This window comes from Lacerta agilis, chromosome 13 (assembly GCF_009819535.1).
Source record: "Lacerta agilis isolate rLacAgi1 chromosome 13, rLacAgi1.pri, whole genome shotgun sequence".
NCBI lineage: Eukaryota > Metazoa > Chordata > Lepidosauria > Squamata > Lacertidae > Lacerta > Lacerta agilis.
In genome coordinates, this window is record NC_046324.1 from 42,406,074 (window position 1) to 42,426,575 (window position 20,502).

A 20,502-nucleotide genomic window follows, 5' to 3' on the forward strand; every position below is an offset into this window, starting at 1 on the left:
GTCTCCCTGAAATCTTATTACTATTCTCCATATTTCTTGGATTAATGAATGTAACTGGGTGGTGTTGGGTGTGGTTTTGTTTGATGTCATGAGCACCTCATTTTGTCTATAATGAAAATCAATAAAAATAAATATTAAAAGAATATATATATACTGCTCCTTTATTTTAATGGTTATTGTAATAAGTACCAGATAATTTTAATCATTTGGTTCCCCACCCCAAATTATTCTAATTTCTTGTAAGAATAGGTAGGAGAAGGAGAGTTATTCCCCAATGCTTGGATTTATTTCCTTTTATGCGTGTGCTTCTGCATTATATATATATATATATATATATATATATATATATATATATATATATAAACCGTGGGAAGCGATACTTCTCTCAAACCACTTTCAAGGCTCTTGAAAACTATTGCCTGTCTCAGTCTAATTTGCTCCGGTATTGCCAATGTTCAAAGTGCTCTTTCATCACCACACAGTGTGGTTTCTGTGAGGGAAGTGGCAAAGCAGTTTGCGTGAGAGCCACCTCATTCCCAATCTTCAAGAGAAAGGAAGTGAGGGGACCATATGAGCCACCGTGTGAAGACTTAAGACAGAGATGGTAAAACTTTTGCAGCCCGAAGAAACTCAAGTGTTAGAAACTCAGAAAGATAAGCTAATAGCCAAATGACACCTTAAACTTAGGTTATGGTTGCCACAAGGGGATGTCTAGGTGCCCCCCCCCCGTGATGATGATGATGATGATGAATCTCATTTCTATAACGCTTTGAATTTTAAAGAAAAAAATCTCAAAGCAGTTTACAACACATTAGGACATCAAATAAAACAATCCAGAATAAAAATTCAAGCTTTAAGTATTTCAGATCCTTCCCTAAGTGACATATTGTTTTCCACATATATTTACCTGCTTAATTTATATAGATGCCCCTTGGCAGAAGAACTGTAGGAAGCCAGTGTGGTGTAGTGGTTAGAGTGTCAGACTAGAACCTAGGAAATCAGGGTTCAAATCCCCACTCCATCATGGAGCTCACTGGGTGACCTTGAGAGAGAACAATCTTACAGGGTCGTTGCAGAGATTAACCAAGGAGCAGGTGTGAACCATGTGAACTCCTCTTTCCCAGCTCACAATTAAAATTGATATTGGTACTGATAAGAGTAGGATTGTCTAATGTTTTTTAAAACCCATTCAGCTTGGCGGACACCACTGCAAATTCCATCTTAACCATGCACTTTCTTCCAACAAAAGCCATGCGCTTTTGATGCCTGGTGTGGATGTGACCCTAAACTCTGTCGCTCACATGGGCCTCTCCATAGTACTGCCTTGCACCACTGGGGCCCTGGGTGGGCTTCCTGTGAAGGGCAAGAGAAACCAAGGTGTAGTTGGAACTGTGCACGCTCCTTGAAGGAAAGACGGGATAGAAAGCATAATAATTATAATCTGTCGACTCTGTGTCTTCCCATTTTCCATTTGCTTGAACCAGATGTAACAATAGGAATCTGCTGTTTTCAGAAAAGGGTAATTTGGGACGCGGGTGGCGCTATGGTCTAAAGCACTGAGCCTCTTGGGCTTGCCGATCAGAAGGTCAGCGGTTTGAATCCCCTTGATGGGGTGAGCTCCCGTTGCTCTGTCCCAGTTCCCGCCAACCTAGCAGTTTGAAAGCACACCAGTGCAAGTAGATAAATAGGTACCGCTGCCGCGGGAAAGTAAACGGCTGCGGGAAAGTTTCCGTCACAGTGTTCCGTTGCGTCAGAAGCGGTTTAGTCATGCTGGCCACATGACCCAGAAAGCTGTTTGCGGACAAACGCTGGCTCCCTCGGCCTGAAAGCAAGATGAGCGCTGCAACCCCATAGTCGCCTTTGAACTGTACTTAACTATCTAGGGGTCCTTTACTTTTACTTTTTACTTTAGTTAAATAATTATTTTCCCTCCTTTTTAAAGGTTCCTGAGGGGTAGCTACTAAACAGCATCCAGCAAATAAGCTGAAAACAGTTGCACAGAGAGACACCCTGTGCTTTATTTTACATCATGTAAATACAGAGCTAGGAACTTCCTCAGTTGTGCAATATGAAGAACTGTAACTGACAAGGGCTTCCCATTCCGTTTCCACTTCAGGCTCCCCTCAGTTCCACTTTCTTGAGCTGAAACCCTTTCAGAGGAAACTTTGCAGGCAAAATGGCAATGTTCAAGCAACGGGTTCCAATTCTGGTGCTGCAATTTACCTGGGTGACGTATTATGCAGGTAAGGAATTCTCTCTCTCTCTCTCTGTCTCTCTCTCTCTCTCTCTCTCTCTCTTAATCCTTTCCGTTATCATTAAGCTTTAAAAGCAACAGCTCTTGCAGAAAGCATCAGAAACAGATTTATTTGAGGAAAAACTTGGGCAGGGGTGGGGTGAGGCAAATGGCACAAAAAACACCCAAAAAACCCAGCGGGGGCAGGGGGAAGTTAATTTCCTCTATATCTGCAGAATCATGCACAGGATTGGGTTGTAAGTCACGCTAGTGGAGGTGATGACTGGAGCCTCCAAACGGCTTCCGGAAACTGTGCAATTAACCGGTAACAGCAAGCTCCTAGATTGTAATATGCAGAGAACTGACTCCTCACCCTTTATCGACTGACTTTCTCATCGGGGTATGTTTATTCCTCCTCAATAGGTGCCAACTTTTGCAAAGTGACAGTATCTCAACCTCCACTTATGGAAGGCTACCCTGCCTCAAAATATATTTCTATACCATGTACTTTTTCTGCTCAGGGATGCCCCCCATCCACTCCGACCATACTGTGGTTTCGATATCTTGCGCACACCCATGAAGCCTTGTGCACTCCCGACTGCATGAACTTCACAAAGTTCAAAGTGTCGCACTTAACATCTAAGAACCAGGCTCAGCTTGAGATCAACGAAATCAATAAAGAAGACAGCGCAATTTATTTTTGTGGGGTAGCTATTTCAAGTTCAAATTCCTCCACCTCCAAGCAAACTGGAAGCGGAACAGTGTTAGTGATAAGAGGTTAGTTGCTCCTTTATTTTTTAGAGGCGGGAGGGTTCTCTTTATTATTTTAAGGAGATTTAAATCCAGTGCTTTTTTTCTTTAAAAAAAAAAGTTTAGTGGTACTCTCATTTTCCTACTCATATTGAAATACTGCCCCTCAATGAGGCCAGACTTAGATTCACAAAATGTTTAGGGGTATGCGTCCCCCCAGAAAAAAGCACTGTTTACCGTGCATCTCACTTGCAGGTCAAAGACTGCTCCCTACAAATACTATTTTAATAAACTGTAAAGCAAAATGGCTAAGGCACATGCGGAAGGTCTCGGGCTCAATCTCTGGCATCTACAGTTAAAAGGATCAGGTGGAAGGTTGGGGGGGGGAGATCCCTGCCTGAGATCTTGGAAAGCTTCTGCCAGGCAGGGTAGACACTACCAAGGTTTGCTGGACTAATGCTCTGGCTCTGCATAAGCATTTTCATACATTCAAATTAATCAGAACCAGAGTGATACAAAGCAAGCCTAACTCTAACTCAGTTGGTTGATTCACATGTGACAACCTTATCACACATGATAAACTATGTAAAATAATGTCCAGTAGCACCTTAGAGACCAACTAAGTTTGTTCTTAAACCATGGTTTAAGTGATAAACTATGGTTTACGAAGCTGGGAATGGGCTTTTGTCCTGCGTGTTCCTCCCTTGCTTTGGTGCTTCAGCCCAATTTGAAGAGTGTCTTGCTATCTCAGAAACAGAAAACTGTGTTTTAATGTCCGTTTGATAACCAGGTTTCTAAAACCACGGTTTGATCTTAGTTTAAGATCCTGGTTAGGAAACCAGCACTAAGCAGCAAGTTTTGAGTGTAATAGGAAAAGGTGATTTGCTTTGAACCTGACTGAAGTGCTGAAGCCGGTGTTTCAGGGAAGGAGTAAGGGGAGGAGCTTGCAGACCTGACCGGTTTTATAAATAGCGGCATATAAAGCTGGAACTGTTACAACTGAACTGGCCCAGCAGGCTCTTTTATGTTCTGATGGTCTAGACTCCTCAGGGTGGAATCAGAACAAGAAACTGGAAACGCAGAACCTGGGGACTCTGCAGCTCTTTGGTGGACTTTTAGGACATATATGAATAATCATTCCCATTTGAACATTGTACCTGCAAAATATAACTTGATATGGAATTTTTGTGACATCTAAATAGGTCTTTATATACAAATAACTTGCAGGTCTAGATACTCCCTTTTCTTCCTCCAGACCTACTTTTTCTCTCCTTCCTATCCCCTTCCTTACATAGAAGAGACGGTGGTTTGCTTACTTTATGTTGCATTACCACTTTTTTTTAGGTCTCAGCTGATTGTTACGTGTTCCCTTTGATTAATAAAATCATTAATAAGCGCAAGAAAATCATCATTCATACTATGCCAATAATGCAAACTGAAACTAAACTAACGATATTCTTTTTGTTGTTCTTGTTTTAAAAAAGAGAGTGGAACATACAGCCGAGGAGTTGAGTACAGCATGCTGGCCATCTCAGTTGTGCTGTTCCTCTATCTTGTTACCTTGTTGGCAGTTTCTAAGTTATTCACTAAGGTATGTTCGTCTCTCTCTGTGCCTCCTCTCTCTCAATCTCTCTCCCATACCAGATCCTAACAGCTTTACAATGCTTTCAATGAACAAAACCCAAGACCAGCCTTGGGTTGCAAGTCTATTTGCATGGTGTGAAAATATTTTTTTTATAAAAAAGAAAAAGAGGGCATGTGATTATGACATCCTCGCCACTTCTGCAAATTCGGTTGGTGCCAAGCTAGATATGATGTCAGCCACATCCACTTCTAAAAATAAAAAAACACCCCAAAACTGGGAATATACATAGGAAGCTGCCTTATGCTGAATCATACAATTTGTGCATCTTCTTATTTGGACTATTGCAATAGTCCTTACGTAAGGCTGCCTTTACAAAATTATGGAAACTGCAGCTGGCTTGAATTTGCGGTGGTTCTGCTGAATGGAGCAGGTTATAGGGAGCATGTGACTCTCTTGTTACGACAACTCGCTGACTTACTGGTTCGCTTCCATCCCCAATTCAAAGTGCTCGCCTCAGCCTTCAAAGCATTAAACAGCTGAGGACCAGGGTACCTTAAGGTTACCTGCTCCAATAAGAAATTGTATCAGGTGAACCTCTCCTCTTTCTCCTGCCCAGTTTGAGGTGTGTTTAGTAGGAACACAAGAGGGGGGCCTTTTTAGTGGCTGCACCCAGGCACTGGAATTTTTTCTCTTGGAAGCTCTGCATTGCCCCCTCTTTGATGGCATTCTGTCTAGATGACAAAACTCTCTTTTTTGGGCCTGGCTTTTGTTCTAGCAGTTGGCCACTTTTAACTGGATGTTTTCTGCTGCTTGCATATATCATTTAGTGCTAGAATTTTTTTATGGTACTATGCTTATTTCATTTGTATATGATTTTTTTGAGGGCAGTTTTAAAATGTGTTGGCACACTGATGTATTCAGTGTTTGTTCGCCACTTTTGAAAAGGCAGGATATAAATATTCTTAATAATCCAATCAATAAAGAAATTTTATGTAATACCCTTGTATGTATCCACTAAGGAACGCAGGGTGGGTTATATCCCCCACCCCCACGTACACTGCGGTTACATGCACACCATATGCAGTTTGTTAAGGCTGCTGGGAATTGTAGCTCTGTAAGGGATAAACTACAGTTCCCAGGATTCTTTGCAGGAAGCCATATGTTTTTAATTGCATGGTGTGGATGTGACCTGTATCTTTGCAATCATCACTTCGAGAGGTGTGTTAGGTTAAGAGAGCATGCAGTTTGCCCAAATTACTCAGAGAGCTTCCCGCCCATGCAGTGATTTGAACCTGGGACGCCACAGTTTAAATCCCACACTCTACCCTGTGCGCAGGGCTTCTGCTATCTCCATATTTCACCCCACATGACCTGCTCTTCAATTTAACCTCCAAAACATCTTACTTCTCCATATGACAGGTGGCTCCCATCACTATGGTTCCTTGAACGCAACAACAAAAATACCCATTGCCACATCATCCCCAATCTATGTAATATTTGCTTAAAGAGAGAGAGAGAGAGAGAGAGAGAGAGAGAGAGAGAGAGAGAGAGGTACTAATCCCCTTTGCTAAAATGCATTGTTCACCTTTGTTTTCACAGCCTAAACTCAAGAAAACAGAGAGGCATGTCAATGTTTGCGTAAGTGTTTGCAATCCAGTACACAAGGTAGCTAATGCATTCTCCAAGGGCGGATCGTTATATGAGCAGGAAAAGGAACTACCCACGCAAAAGAGGGAGGTATCAGCAAGCTTGGGGGAACCCCGAGTTTTACAGAGGGACAAAAAACTTCAGTTAAAACCCCAGTTCTTAAGAGGGACACCCTTCCAAGCTACTCAGTGAGGCCTAAGCATGCTCAGTAGCCACCCTTGAGAGAGAAACCCTTTTAGAAAACTGGGGGAAGGGGGATTATCCTGAAAGAAGACATGGCTGGCTGGAACCCTGAATATGATCCTTCCACATGGCAACACTTGGCTGCATGTCCAGCCTGTTGCATTTCAAATCTGCAGTGGGCTGGCATATGGCAAGCCTTAAATTTTTTGCAATCTTATAAACACTTAGCAGCTGGAAGATCACAGAGTTTGTAGACTACACAACAGTCTGGTTATCTATGGCAAGTTAATCCAATGGCTGCAGGGAACTGCTGCTGCATGACGTCTGAAAACAGATGTGCGCAGCCTCATCTCCTGACTGAATTTCTCCAGCTGGGGAAATGGAGCCAGACTACGACTGCTACCAATCTGGAACAGAGGCAGGGAAACTGTGGTCAATTTGAATGCTGCTGGACTCCAACTTCTATCGGTCCTAGCCGGCATGGTCAGTATTCAGGGAAGTTGGGAGTTGGAGTCCGACAACATCCGGGGCGCAAAAGTTTTCCAGTAAACCATTTCTGCTTTAGAAAGGAGGACCAGAAAAGTAAGTGCACCGCAATGCACCACTTTATGCTGAGATGGAAACACAGAATTCTGCTGGGGTTGCTTCCTCCTCCTCCTCCTTCTTCTTCCTCTTGTGGTGTTACGGGGAAGAGAAAGGAAGCACATGCTGAGTGGGCGGCTCTTGAGGTAGCCAGTTTGCATGGCTAGCAATAAGAACAGCAATGCCCCTTCCTTGTTGTGTCTGCCTTTGTAACCGCCTGGTGACAGAGCTCCATGGGGAACAGGCAGGTGATGGGCAGAGGGCTGCACTTGACACTCAGGTGTGCTGCATATGTGGAGATGGGCACCTGGCTAGACCGAAACACAAGTGAGAGAGGGACCAGCAGGGAACGAAGCAATGCAAGGAAGAGGCCTGGGCCTCTGCTTGGCGATCGGAGGCACCTCGATCCATGTTTCCTCTTTTAATTGCTGCCGTGTTTAAATGGGATTGTTTTCATTGCATGATATAATTACAGACGTTGATATTCCAAATGGTACTTTTCACTGCTTATTTCAATTTCATTATTTAGTTATTTCGTGCCATTAACATACACGGCTCTGTAGTTAATTATGAACGTTTGCATTTTAAGATTTGTGTAACTGGCTTTTATACTTGGAGATCACTTAGAAGTCTATCTGGGCACTGAGCAATATATGAATAAGAATAATCGCCTTGCTGCTATATGCCAGGGCACACTGACCTATTTGTGCTCCCTTCCACAATATAACAGCAAAGGGAGAGAGGCATGGTTGGGATGGTCTGATCTGGCTCTGTATAAGGCTACGGGCCCTGCAGCTGATAAATACCCCACCCCACAACTGTTAGCAACAGCCATGTTTCCTATCGCATCGGCAGTGTCAGAAGGGGCCATTTCCTCAGTTTCTGCTTTAAAAACAACAACACACCAAAGTGCCCTACACTGCTAGGCAAGGGCAAGTGTTCAAAGCCTCTTTTAAACTTCCAGGGTGGGGGAAGCAAAGCAGCCGTTTGTCGAGCGATCGCAAAGGAGTTTGTTAAAAAGAAGCACAACAGACAGCGGAAGCATGTAAGTAGCCAGGAGCATTGAAAGGGGGCAGGAACTGCGCATCAGTGATAGAAGGGGAAAGGAACCAACTGGGCAGCAGCACAGAGGCCGGGTTATAGGCTGTGCTGCTATGCCAATGTTGCTCCAGTATTCTAAATTTAGCAATGAATGCAAAAGAATTATTATTGTCTTGTCTGTGCTGTGACTTGGCACCTGTCCTTCCTTATCCCTTTCAACCTGGAGAAGGTGGCATAGCTGTTCTGAGAATGGCATAATTCTTCCTGCAACTCACACAAAAATGTATCTTGTATAAATGGGAACGTCGCAATGAAAAACAAGCTGCAGAAAGTAGGCTTAAAAAACAAACAATCCAGTCTTAACACATAAAGATTCCAGACAGAATAATATTTCATAGAAAGCTAATCTTTTTGAGCTTGCCAATGGATGCCAGTATGGTATAGAGATCCCTTCACTGAGTAAGCTCTCAGAGAATTTGCAGTTGTTTGGGAAGCTTATATGATTCAGCTGTTTTCTTCTGCTGGTATATGGATATCTATATATATGTGGTATTTTTTTTAAAAAAAACCAAGAGACAGAGAAGTGCAGTGCACCATTGCAGCGAACATGACTCTTTGGGATCAAGTATTTTTTGGTTTTATTGCACACTAGCAAACTACTGAACATGCTTCTTTTCTTTTCTTGCAGGGACATTTGGATAAAAACCACAAAATGGATGAATTATCATAGCAGATGCACTTTCATGGGTTCGGTAGAACTGGAAACGCGATTCACACCCGAAGTGGGAAAAGTGAGCTTCACATAGCAAAAAGCTCCTATTGTGTCATACTAAGCGAGGGCTGCCATATGTCTGGATTTTCCCGGACATCACCGGGATCTCAAAGGTGGAACTGACGTCCGGGGGGGGGGGGGGGAGGGGAGGTTTTTGAAAGGCAGCGCTTTGTCCTGGATCTTAGGCAAGTCAATTGAAAAATCACTTTTTCTTGGTATTTTTGTAAAAACAAAACAAACAAACAAACTCAACAACTTTCAGGGTGTCTTGGTTTTTACTTTTTGAAATATGCCAACCCTATAGCTAACCCAGAATGGTTATGAAAATGTAGCATTTACACATTTGCCAGGACCTGCCTAGAACTGGAATTAATAATTTCAGAGGGTTTACTTTGAGCAAGGGCTAACAGGGAATACAACCTATTTCATCAGAAATGCCCTTGAGTTTTTAGTCCTTTTCCCTTCATTGATTTCCATCTTCCCCACATTCTCTCGCCCACCCTCACCCTTCTTTGCTTAGTGCCTCTTCAAAAGGCGAGCCCATCTTGTACTTCAGAGGCCCACATATCTAGCATCCTGATCTCAAAGCAAACACTGGTCTTTGAACCATGAGGAAACAAATGCCAGTATGTGCTTGGTTTCCTTGCCAGGAAGTTGCGTTAAGTTTTATTGTACTCTTACCAAACAGGATCCTGGACAAAAAAAAAGGTGTGGGAGAGAAACAGCAACACCCTGGGAATCCTGAGAAGTTACAAGTCCAGAGAGAGAAAGAGAGACAGAACTGTAGAATTGCAAAGTAAGATATGGAAAATGCAAGAATGACAACCATTTCACAACTCAGGCCAGCTTAAGCACAGACTCTGGGGCCTAGGTCTTGCATGCTATATTATGGGGGCTCCCCCTAAATGGACCAGAAACAGCAGCACTGGTCCATGGTGGAGAATGGTGTGAACAAGCAGTCCAGGGCACATACTAGGGCTGATGACAGTTATTTAAGTATCCCCTTTAAGTAGCTGGGTGGGTTTGCTATGCAGGAAAAGACCTGCTGAGGTTCAAGCTGCACGAAACATCTTAATTTCCCCAGTTCTGCTTTTTTTTCTTCTCCCTTTAAGAGACCACTTCCTGTTGCTGCCTGTTAAGCATACAGAGCAGGGAACAGTAGAGGAGAAAGCAGGAAGTGGCAGAGCGACCAGGGAAGGGCTTTGTGGGAAGGAAGTAGGGAAGCAGCCAGGGCAAGGTACGAAAGGAGAAGAGCAACCAGGGCGGTGTTGTCTTTCCCCTGCAAGGGCACTTTGCCCAAAGTCCCCTCAAAACTGGCAACACATCTGAGATTAAGAAGCATCTCCAGGCATACAACTGTACTTCTGGGATTCTGCCCCGAACCTGGGTGCTGCAGTGACCAGAAGTGCATTTACACAATTACAACTCAGGCACCAACTACGCCCGTTCCTTCTCGGATCTGGCCACTGTGATGCATGACTTAGTTGCGCCCCACTTGGACTCCTGTAACATGATCTATGTGTGGCTGCCTTTGAGAAGTACTTGGAAGCTGTAGCTGGTCCAGAATTCTGGGCCAAACAGCTGACTGGTACCGGTTGCGGAGAGCATTATTATTATGTTACTCCGTCATTCAAACAACTTCACGGGCTACCGGTTCGTTTCTGGGGACAATTCAAAGTGTTGGCTGTATCCTATAAAGCCCTATATGCTTGAGCCCTGGTTACAGGAAATATCGTAATTCCCTACACGAACCTGCCCGGGTGCTAACATCCTCAGGTGAGCACCTTCTCTCAGTCCCATCGACATCAGTGACACAGTTGGTGGTGACACAAGAGAGAGCCTTTTCTGTGGCTGCTCCCACACTGTGTAATTTCCTCCCAAAAGGGTTAGACTGGCTCCCTATTTGTTATCCTTCCACCGGCAAGCTAACAGCTTCCTAGGACTTTGAAAACGGAAGTGCAGACACTGGGCTGCGGTCAGGGCAAAGTGGGTTTTAATTTTTGGTTTTGAATGTGTTCTGCTGTATTTTAATTGTTGTTTTTAACTAGTTTGTTTTTATCGCTTTGTATTTTATAATGCTGTTTTAAATTTTGTAAGCCACCCTGAATCCTAATTGGCAAGAAAGATGGGGCATACTGGTAAATACTAACAACAACAACAACAACAACAACAACAACAACAACAACAACAACAACAACAACAACTGTGCACACTCCTCAGTAGTGCTCAAGCAAGAAAAAAAAAGTTCTTTGTCAACATGGCATATTATCAAAATTAATGGGGAGTCAAATGTTTCTACTTTTGTACATATGTAGTTCAAAACAATACAAAAGCTAAGAGGTCTGTTGTGGTGGTTCAAATGGAACCCCAAACTATAGTGTGCAGAAAGAGTCTCTGGGCTGTGCCCTTTCCCCTGCCATGCACCATCAGCTCCCAACCACAGATCCTGGTTTGTTGCAAACTATAGTTTGGCATTTTGTCTGAACCAGGAAACTTTGGTTTGTGCTTTTCTCGCAAACCAGTTTGGAACTACTGTACCTCTTCCTCACAAGATATATTATTGCCACAAATGATGATTTATAAGCTTACATATTTCTTTTAAGAAAGACAGAAGAGAGACAACACATCCTCCCCACTTTTCATGAGTGGATGAACGAAGGGTGGGAATAGAAGGTAATGCAGAAACTGAACTTGTAAAGAAGAAAGACTGGATTTCAAAGCCAGAACAAGTCTTTTCTCATCACCTCATTTCTCTTTTTCTTGCATGTTAACTCCCCCCACCCCCAGCAAAACACGACTGCCAAAATTTGAATGTATACAAAGTTGTTGTTGTTGTTTAGTCGTGTCCGACTCTTCGTGACCCCATGAACCAGAGCACGCCAGGCACTCCTGTCTTCCACTGCCTCCTGCGGTTTGGTCAGACTCACACAAAGTACTTTCTTGCAATTTGTCATCTGTATGATGCTGAGGTATGGGTATCTATTTCCATGGAAGAACAGACTCCCTACAAATTTAAGATTTGTCTTTGTAGCTTTTGTGCACGACAAACAGGCTGTAAGCTTAGTTTCCTTCCTTTGGTTATTATTGACCAAAATGCTGGATATGTGAGTTTTTGTACTTAGTTAAGACTAAATAAACTTTAAAAAACACACACTCAGAACGAAACAAAAACTCAGAACCACACACACAAACACATACAGAGAGAAAGAGAGAGTATTGAGGGGGGAAATGAACTATTATAAAAGTCAACTTGGTGCATGCGTGGAGTAGGTTCCTTTGCAACTACAACCAGAGTTCTTTGGGTGTGGAGACATAACCTCAACCAGGTATTGCTCCTTGAAAAATTAACTTGGTCCAGCCTTCTATTCTGACTACAGGCTGACTGGCTGAAGCCTCTAAATAAGTCCTCCTAAGAAGCACTTTACATACGTGGAGCCATTGTTGTTTCCATACAGCTCTGGGAATGTGGTTTGGCTGCACTTGTACATGTTAAACATGAAATACATACATGTTAAGATTTCAGAGCAGCATGGGAGCGACCGTGGAAGTGAGGCCAGCCATGCCACTCCAAGCAAGACATAAAGCGCCCATGGATTCTAGGCAGGCTGTCTGCAATTGCAAACTGCTCTTGGGACACACCTGCAGAACAGATTCTCATGCAATTGCAGGAGTGAGGAAGTCCCCCTTTCCTTCCTTCCCACCCCCCATCAATCAGCTGTTAAACACTTACCATTCTCCACATACGGATGAAAGGGCAGAACCAATGCCAGGATGACTCTGCCTCTTGTAGGCTCCAGTACACTTCTAATATCTTTTAATACAGTCAATGGCTGATCACAGCGATCAAGCAGATTCAAGCAGCTGATGACATCGTACTGGAACCCTGTACTCTGCCATTCGTTGATGCCGAGCACTCTGTATAGGTGGAGGGGGTGGGGTGGAAAGTGTTGAGGGTTACAACCAGACATGGAGAGATTGTTCTCTTTCTGCCTACAATGATGTGAGGCAAAGTAAGCAAATAATGGGTTAACCTCTGCTCATTAAGCCTAGGCCACTATGCAGATGATTCTGCAAAAGGAGTGTGGGCTTTATAGTGTTAGCATCTATTTTGCAGTGGGAGATCTACAAATCAACATTGTACGTCTTACTCCAATAAAATTTCATCACATGAACAGCAATTTGCTGGGTACATGCTGAAGAGGGAATAAACAAGACAGGACCTTTATATTCTCCGCAGAGGAACTTGTCAGTTTGCAGAACGGTTGCAGCCTAGAGTGTCTGTCACGATCGCAGATGTAATACAGTCAATAATTCCATCAGAGCCAGTGTTAGCATTATTATCTGTTTGCAATAAACTCTAAAATGACAATTTTATACAAAGGGGTTGTATAACTTTGTTAGCTGCCGCTTGTCTTGAAATCGCCAGACACTAGAAAACCTGAACACGTTATACCAGCCACAGCTGATACAGCAGAACTTGACAAATAATGGGTCTGGAGAAGCTGGCACATAATAGAAGCCTTTGTCAGGGTCCAATCAAAACAAGATGAGTTTCTCTCATTTGTAAAGAAAAGGGAGTATGGCTTACAACTTCCCAGTCACAAGCATCTTTTTGCCAGAAACTCACCTAAGCCAAACAGGTCTTTGCACTTGTTAAACAGCATTACCCAATCTGGGGTCCTTCAGATAATTTGGGTTATTTGTGGGGCATAGGAATTGGTTCATTTCCCCCCCCCTTCAAAATATAGTCTGGCCACCACCACAGCCAACCACAAATGAACAATCACACCCTAGGCCAACCCCAACCTCTCTCACCACCAAAGGAACACAAGTGAACAGCAGACAACCTGCACAAGCAACGCTGACACCAAACCCTACATATATTCAGTGAAATAGAAACATTGTCACCCGACCCCCCCATCCACCTCTTTCCCCCCTTTCTTCCTAATTTCTCAACAAATGAAACTGTTTTGTAAAAATGTTACATGGGGGAAAAATACGAGAGACAGACATTGTACATAGTATTGTAAATCAAGAAAATCTTTAATAAAAATACATTTATCATGGGCGAAAAAGGAAAAAAACAAATGCAAAATTATAGATAGATAGATAGATAGATAGATAGATAGATAGATAGATAGATAGATAGTTCGGCCCCCCATAAGGTTTGAGGGACAGTGGACCAGCCCCCTGCTGAAAAAGTTTGCTGACCCCGGTCCAAAGTATCTGAAAGGAAACCTGCTTGATGCATTCTGATGGCCATACTTCTAATGTGCTCTAAACCACTGATCTTCAACTGGTGGGTCGGAACCCCCTAGTGCAGGCATGGCCAAACTTGGCCCTCCAGATGTTTTGGGACTACAATTCCCATCATCCCTGACCACTGGTCCTGTTAGCTTGGGATGATGGGAGTTGTAGTCCCAAAACAACTGGAGGGCCAAGTTTGGCCATGTCTGCCCTAGTGGGTCGTGGCCTGATCCAAAGTGGGTCACAGCAGGAGCACTACAACAATGCACATATATGGTAAAGGTTTAAGAAATGGGTCTCCATGGAGGAGGGGGGGAGGGGTGGGAATAAAAAAGGGGGGAAATGTAATTGATTATATTGATTGACAATTGTTTTGCTAAATTTGACAATAAATTTAAAAAAGAAAAAAAGAAATGGGTCTCCAAATGCTTGCTTGGGTTAAAAGTGGATCCTGGGTCTGAAACGGCTGAAGATACCTGTTCTAAATGTTCATTGTTTTCGTTATATTCATTCAGAAAAATAAGAATGGGATATTTTTAAAAACATCATGGTACAGTCATCCTGCAAAACACAAGCTATAGCTTCTGTCCAACTGCAGGCACAGCTTTTAATTCTTGGCGGGGGGCGGGCAGAGGGGCAGGCAAGAGAAAGGAAGGAGGAACAAAAAATTCTAAGAGTTAAAAGTTAAGAGACCCACAAAGGTAATTCAGGCTAAACTGGACACTAGAGATCTCCTTTGCAGTAAGTCAACAACCCCTGTGTCTTGTTGTGGCTTGAAGCTGGATCTCAAAGCAGCAAGGCAGGTCAGGATTTGCAGACCACGCTCCAGGATTTGCAGACCATAGCTCCAGGTGAGCAACTTGCTCTGATGAAGGTTGAGAGCAGACAGAACATCTTTAAGCCTCTGCCGCTAGACTACGTCTCCAAGGCTCCACCGCTTGAGGATAACCTTAGGATTCTTAGAGGGCCAACCATCTGGCACTTCTCCATAGCCTCTTGCCTTTTTAGCTCCCTGTATCAATGGACTGGTGAGGTACTGTGGGAAGCCTTTGTATTCTCAGGCTCTGATACCTGTGAGGGTCCTGACTCTGGACTTACAAGCCCTGGCAGTTGTTCTGACAGCCTCAGGCCTAGTGGACTCCTGTTCTCCACCAACAGGCTTAGAGCCCTAAAGCTGGCCCGGTTCCTTGTTTGGCTCCTTAGCTGGAGATTCTGCAGCCTGTGACTCAAGAGTCTTGATTGCTGCTGGCCTCATGGCACCAAGGTCCCAGCTGCACTACTACAACTACAAAGGAAGCGGGGTGGTGCTGTGGTCTAAACCACCGAGCCTCTGGGGCTTGCTGATTGGAAGGTTGGCATTTCGAATCCCCGCAACAGGGTGAGCTCCCATTGCTCTGACCCGGCTTCTGCCAACCTAGCAATGCGAGTGCATACCAGTGCAAGCAGATAAAAAGGTACTGCTGCGGCGGGAAGGTAAATGGCGTTTCCGTGCGCTCTGGTTTCTGTCACAGTGTTCTACTGCACCAGAAGCAGTTTAGTCATGCTAACCACATGACCCGGAAAGCTGTCTGTGGACAAACGCTGGCTCCCTCAGCCTGAAAAGTGAGGTGAGCGCCGCACCTTAGTCGCCTTTAACTGGACTAACCATCCAAGGGTCCTTTACCTACCTTACCTTTTTTACTACAACCACAACACGGCTATTGCCCAGCTTTCCTCCTTTCAGCAAGCACAAGGGAAACACACACATTAACCCACTGCCCCATGTCTGAATAACCACCTAGGATATTTTGCAGAAAGGCAGGATATACAGTTGTACCTTAGTTGACAAATGCCTTGGAACTTGTCAGCTCCCGAACGATCAAAAACCAGAAGTGAGTGTTCCTGTTTTCTAACAATTTTCAGAAGTCAAATGTCTGGCGCAGCTTCCGCTTGGCTGAAGGAGCTTCCAGTAGCCAATCAGAAGCCGTGTTTTGGTTTCAGAACATTTTGGAAGTCTAACGGACTTCCGGAACGGATTCCGTTTGACTTCCAATGTACGACTGTAAATCCTAATGAGATTTTTTTTTTAAAGCAAACAGATAGTATCTTCCCTAATTTGCAGAAATGATTATCGGTATCAGATAGAAATCTTGTAACAGCCTGTATGCTTTGATAGACCATATCACCGACGTAACACACAGCCCACTTAGCAAGCAATATACCTGTATTTCTTCTTCTGAAGCTGCCAAATCATAGTTTCAGACAACTCGGTAGCATAGGTTTCTTCAAAGTGAGGACTCATGACTTTTGTGACTTCTCCATCTCCTGCTCCTAAATCAAGAAGCCGGCGGGATTTCCAGTCTGGATTTATTTTAAGCAGTCTCTGAAATTGTTCGGGTGAAAACACAAACATGGAACCTCTGCCCAGTAACCTGAAATGTTAAAAGATGATGAGGTTTTATTTGTTTATGAATGAAGTGGGCAAAATTTAGGAAGTGGAGACAACATTTCTTTAATTTCAAACCAGTGCAGGCATAGCGATGGGAAACCTTTTAACCATTTCCAGAGTGGTTTAACATTCAGTCCCTATTTCCAGGTTAACTCTAGGGATTGTAGCTCAGTGAAGGGAGCAGGGTTTTCCTAACAATTGTTAGCACCGTTAACACCTACAGTTCCCAGGTTTCTTTAGGGGAGGCCACAACTGTTTAAAGTGGTACAATACTGCTTTAAATTAATTGTGCAGATAGGGATTGACCTGGGTTGGCCCTTAACCAGCATTTAAAGTTGCCTAGTGAAGAACTGCAGCACTTTACAACAAGCTGCCTGGCCAAATAAGAGAGACAACTTTCCACCTACTCAATATCCAACTTGCTATGCTATGAAGCCTTATCAGGGGCGTCCAAACTTTTTTCAGAGGGCCAGATTTGATGAAGTGAACATGCGTGAGGGTCGACCAAAGTTGAGCTTTTTTTTTAGGACTGAAGTTTTTGATTTTGATTTTTTTTGACGATTTTACCCCAGAAAATAAACTGCCACAAGCACCAGATTAAACCAACCGGCAGGCCAGATTAGGCCCCTGAAACGGACTTTGGACTTGCCTGCCTTACATGCTGACTTTAGATTCAAAGGCAATAGAGAAGAGGACTCAAAAAAGGTTAGCTTTAAAAAGACAAGAGTGACAAGGAAGATGTAAAAGAATAGAAGAAGAAACAGACTGAAAGAGATGCTGAAGATGACATCGTTAAGAGCAGTGGGAAAGGAGATTAATATTTTAAAACGGTATAAACTAGCAGCGAAGACCACAGTAGGTATCCGAAGCTTCCTTGTGTGATGGAAAAGAAGGTGGAATGGCAAATGAGCCATTCATTAAGGAATCTGCAGCAGGGACAATTGGGGTCTCTGTGGATTGTATCAATGGCATCTCTGCTTGTCCCACTTTGAAGTCTATATTGTAAGATTACAGTAGTTGTGCCAGAGGTGCAAGTGAATGAAAGAATAAGGAGTGTGGGAGGGAATCCAGGGGGGAAAGAAAATAATTGGTTAGCAAGAGACACAAGAGGGAAGCAATGCATTAGTCAGGTCAACTACAGGAAGGAGCCCAAGCTGAAGGGTAAAAAGGTGATCGGTGCCAGCGAGTCCCAGCTGCAAAGAGCAGAATCATGATCAAGAGAGAGGACATGGGAAGGAGAGAACGGCTGGTGAAGACAATGAGAGCAGATAAAAAGTGGAAAAAGTAAAAATGAACTGATGTGCATGGAATGTAATGGTCCAGAGGGAACTGCCATTTTTATAACGGGCGTTGGAAGAAAAACATGAAAGCAAGTGGCATTCACTTTTTAAAGACCAACCCCCTGGCAGTACATCTGAGCATCCCTCACGTAAATGGGCTCAAGGGCATTATTCCTAAAGACGCCGCAAGAAGGCATTCAAAGCAACGAAAACCTTTTGGACTGGAGCAAAAACAGCGGGGATACAAGGGGAAATGCACGGCAGTCGACTGTGCACCCCACAGAAAATGTCTAGCTGAGAAATATGATTGGCTCGTGACATAATTCCTCTTCTCTCTCTCTCTTCTCTCATTGAAACCGCAGCAGCTCAGATCAAACTGTATAGCAGGGTAATGTGTAAAAGGGGTGTGTTAAAAAAGAAGAGAGAGTCGTGGTATTTCCTTCACTCAGCTGTAGAGGATGTAGAGTCAGGCATGCATCAAAGGAAAACATAAAGCCTGGGGTCCTTGGGAGGGCCTGGCACTAAAGGAAACTGAGCAGCTGGGTGCAAATGCATGGGAAGGACTGCCAGGGTTGCATCTATGACTGGGATACAGGATGCATAGCTCTCAAGCAGCTGGGCACACCACCCTGGCAGGTGTTAACGCACGTCTCCCCAAAGCAACTGCTCCCACCTAGCTCAACCTGAATTTAGGAAATACTGCCCCCTCCCCCACTACGGGTTTGTTTCACTGTGTGTGCATGTCCAGTGCTCTGAGCAACTAAAACCAGGTTCTTAAGTATCTGCTTATCCCCAAGGAGCCTAAGGTAGTGATTAATCTTCAGCAAAGGGTGACTCCTGGAAAACCTGCTCCCCGTCTCGCAGGCCTTTTCCTACCTGGCTTGGGAGGGCCTGACTGACTCCAACTACAAAAGCTGAGGCTGCTGAACAGGCTCTTGCGGTAGGGTATCGTTTAGGGGAGTTTGTTGGGGAGAGGTTGCTGCCGTTGTGAATTTTTCTGTATCTTTATATTTCATTATGATTTATGCAGAAACTGTTCAAGTTGGTTGTGCACTTGTGTACTTTCTGGTGTGTTTTATGTCTTGTTTATGATTGCTTTTGGATGTTTCTAATTATGTATTTTTTCATGCTGTAAGCCACTTTCAACACAGTTTGAACTGTGGAAAGGCTGCATACAAATGTATGTATGTATGTGCTCACAACAGCCCTGTGGGGTAGTTAAGCTGAGTGTGTGTGAACAGCCCAAGGCCCACCAGTATCCTTTATGGTTGAGAGGGGAATCGAAACCTGGGTCTACTCTAGGCTGAATCTGATGTTTTAATTACGGCAGCACAACACAGCAACTTATTTATGTAGTGAAGGAAGGTCTAGTGTGAATCTTAACCAAATATCTTTCAACCGTAACACCCTCCTAAGCAATGTACTTTCGTTCCAGCATAACAAAACACCAAAGGCATTAAGAGCCTTTCATTTTTTGGCCATTCAGAGATGCGGCAGAAATAGAGCTCTCATTCAGGAAGGAGTGATGTCTGAGGGTTGGGAAGAGAGAATAACTGGAGAGGGTAAGCAACCTAGCATGGAGCCACAAGGTATTTTGTGGTTTTGTATCTTGATTTTATTCTGTGAACTGCCCTGAGACCCCGGGTATAGGGTGGTATATAAATTCAAATAATAATAATAATAATAATAATAATAATAATAATAATAATAATAATAATAATGTGGACGATCTCTGATCAAAATCCACGATCAGCCTGAAAGCAGCTGGGGTAGATGGAATTAGATTAAGGCTGCAGTGCTGGAACAGTATAATTCTTTCCCTCATGACTTTTCCTACTTTAAGTTGCCCTTCTGAGGTGTGATTTAGTCACAGGGTGGGGAAACGATTAATACTGTGCCTACCCCCCACCCCCCTTTACCTCTGCCAGTAGCGTGTACATGTAATTTCAAGAATACTGATTGGGTAGCGGTAGTCTCTTCCTCAGTATCACTGTTCTGTTTGAATCTGGAGGACCCCCCCTCCACCAATAAAGCAGCTTTTTAAGTCTTTACCCAGCTTGAATGCCTAGTTATGGGCTCATTTCTAAGGAAGCTTTTCCTACAGTAAAGTCTGGTTGAGGGCTCCAGTTGCATTTTAGTTCAGTCTGTCAGCTCAGGCAAAGCAGAGGAGGTGGCCTTAAAGTGTACAAACGGACTGGCGTTTTTGTTTCAAAGGACACTAAAGGGCAGCTCTCTTCATGTTGAGTATCTGCTCCAAGTTCCCTGTGAAAATCCAGTTTTAACAGACCCTTCCAAGACAAGCAACTCCATTATGAACTTGGCTATCTTCAGTCTTCCTAGGCTGAAGAGAATGGAGAACCATTTGATTATTGATCAAATACCATTCTTCCTGCTTCCATCTGTACACACTGATATATATATAGAAGTTGAGAGCAAAAGCTTTACAGCACGCTCCTCTTGAGTTTGGAAGCAAAGAGAACTGCTTTGGTTGAAATGCTCCGGCTCGACTGGGATTTTTTATTTTATTTAATTCACAACTTCGATACACCACTCACAACTGGAACACCTCTAAGCTGTTTACAAAAAACAGGATTAAAATATTAAAATGATCAATTATTAAAAGTGCTATTTAAAATAATCAAAATCAACAGGAAGCAAAAAGAGATTAAAGTACATTTCAGCATTCTACATCTCCAGGAAGGCTTGTCTGAACAAAAATGTCTTAAGCAGGCACTTAAATGTTTCATGCAGAGA

At 43.6% G+C, this 20,502-nt stretch overlaps 2 protein-coding genes across 2 annotated transcripts in view; one reads left to right on the forward strand and one right to left on the reverse strand.

Annotated features, from left to right (window-relative positions):
* Positions 1 to 20,502, reverse strand: part of METTL9 (methyltransferase like 9) — a 28,105-nt gene that overhangs the window by 1,322 nt on the left and 6,281 nt on the right. The window contains exons 3-4 of the mRNA XM_033166833.1: positions 16,242 to 16,451; positions 12,524 to 12,708 (exon numbers count right to left, since the gene is read on the reverse strand). Of these exons, the coding sequence (XP_033022724.1) occupies positions 12,524 to 12,708; positions 16,242 to 16,451 (395 nt within the window). The remainder of the gene's footprint in view (positions 1 to 12,523; positions 12,709 to 16,241; positions 16,452 to 20,502) is intronic.
* On the forward strand, positions 1,969 to 8,792 carry IGSF6 (immunoglobulin superfamily member 6). The gene is made up of 6 exons (XM_033166834.1): positions 1,969 to 2,243; positions 2,657 to 3,010; positions 4,468 to 4,574; positions 6,168 to 6,206; positions 7,945 to 8,025; positions 8,710 to 8,792. The coding sequence occupies exons 1-6, from the start codon at positions 2,177 to 2,179 to the stop codon at positions 8,749 to 8,751; spliced, it is 690 nt and encodes a 229-aa protein (XP_033022725.1). The 5' UTR covers positions 1,969 to 2,176; the 3' UTR covers positions 8,752 to 8,792.

What these genes read in the sequence shown, in the direction of transcription:
- IGSF6 (XM_033166834.1), top strand. Translation starts at nt 2,177, where the DNA reads ATGGCAATGTTCAAGCAACGGGTTCCAATTCTGGTGCTGCAATTTACC. An exon ending in TTTCTAAGTTATTCACTAAG is followed by an intron (nt 4,575 to 6,167) that starts GTATGTTCGTCT and finishes TTGTTTTCACAG; the next exon opens with CCTAAACTCAAGAAAACAGA. An exon ending in AGAGGCATGTCAATGTTTGC is followed by an intron (nt 6,207 to 7,944) that starts GTAAGTGTTTGC and finishes TTAAACTTCCAG; the next exon opens with GGTGGGGGAAGCAAAGCAGC.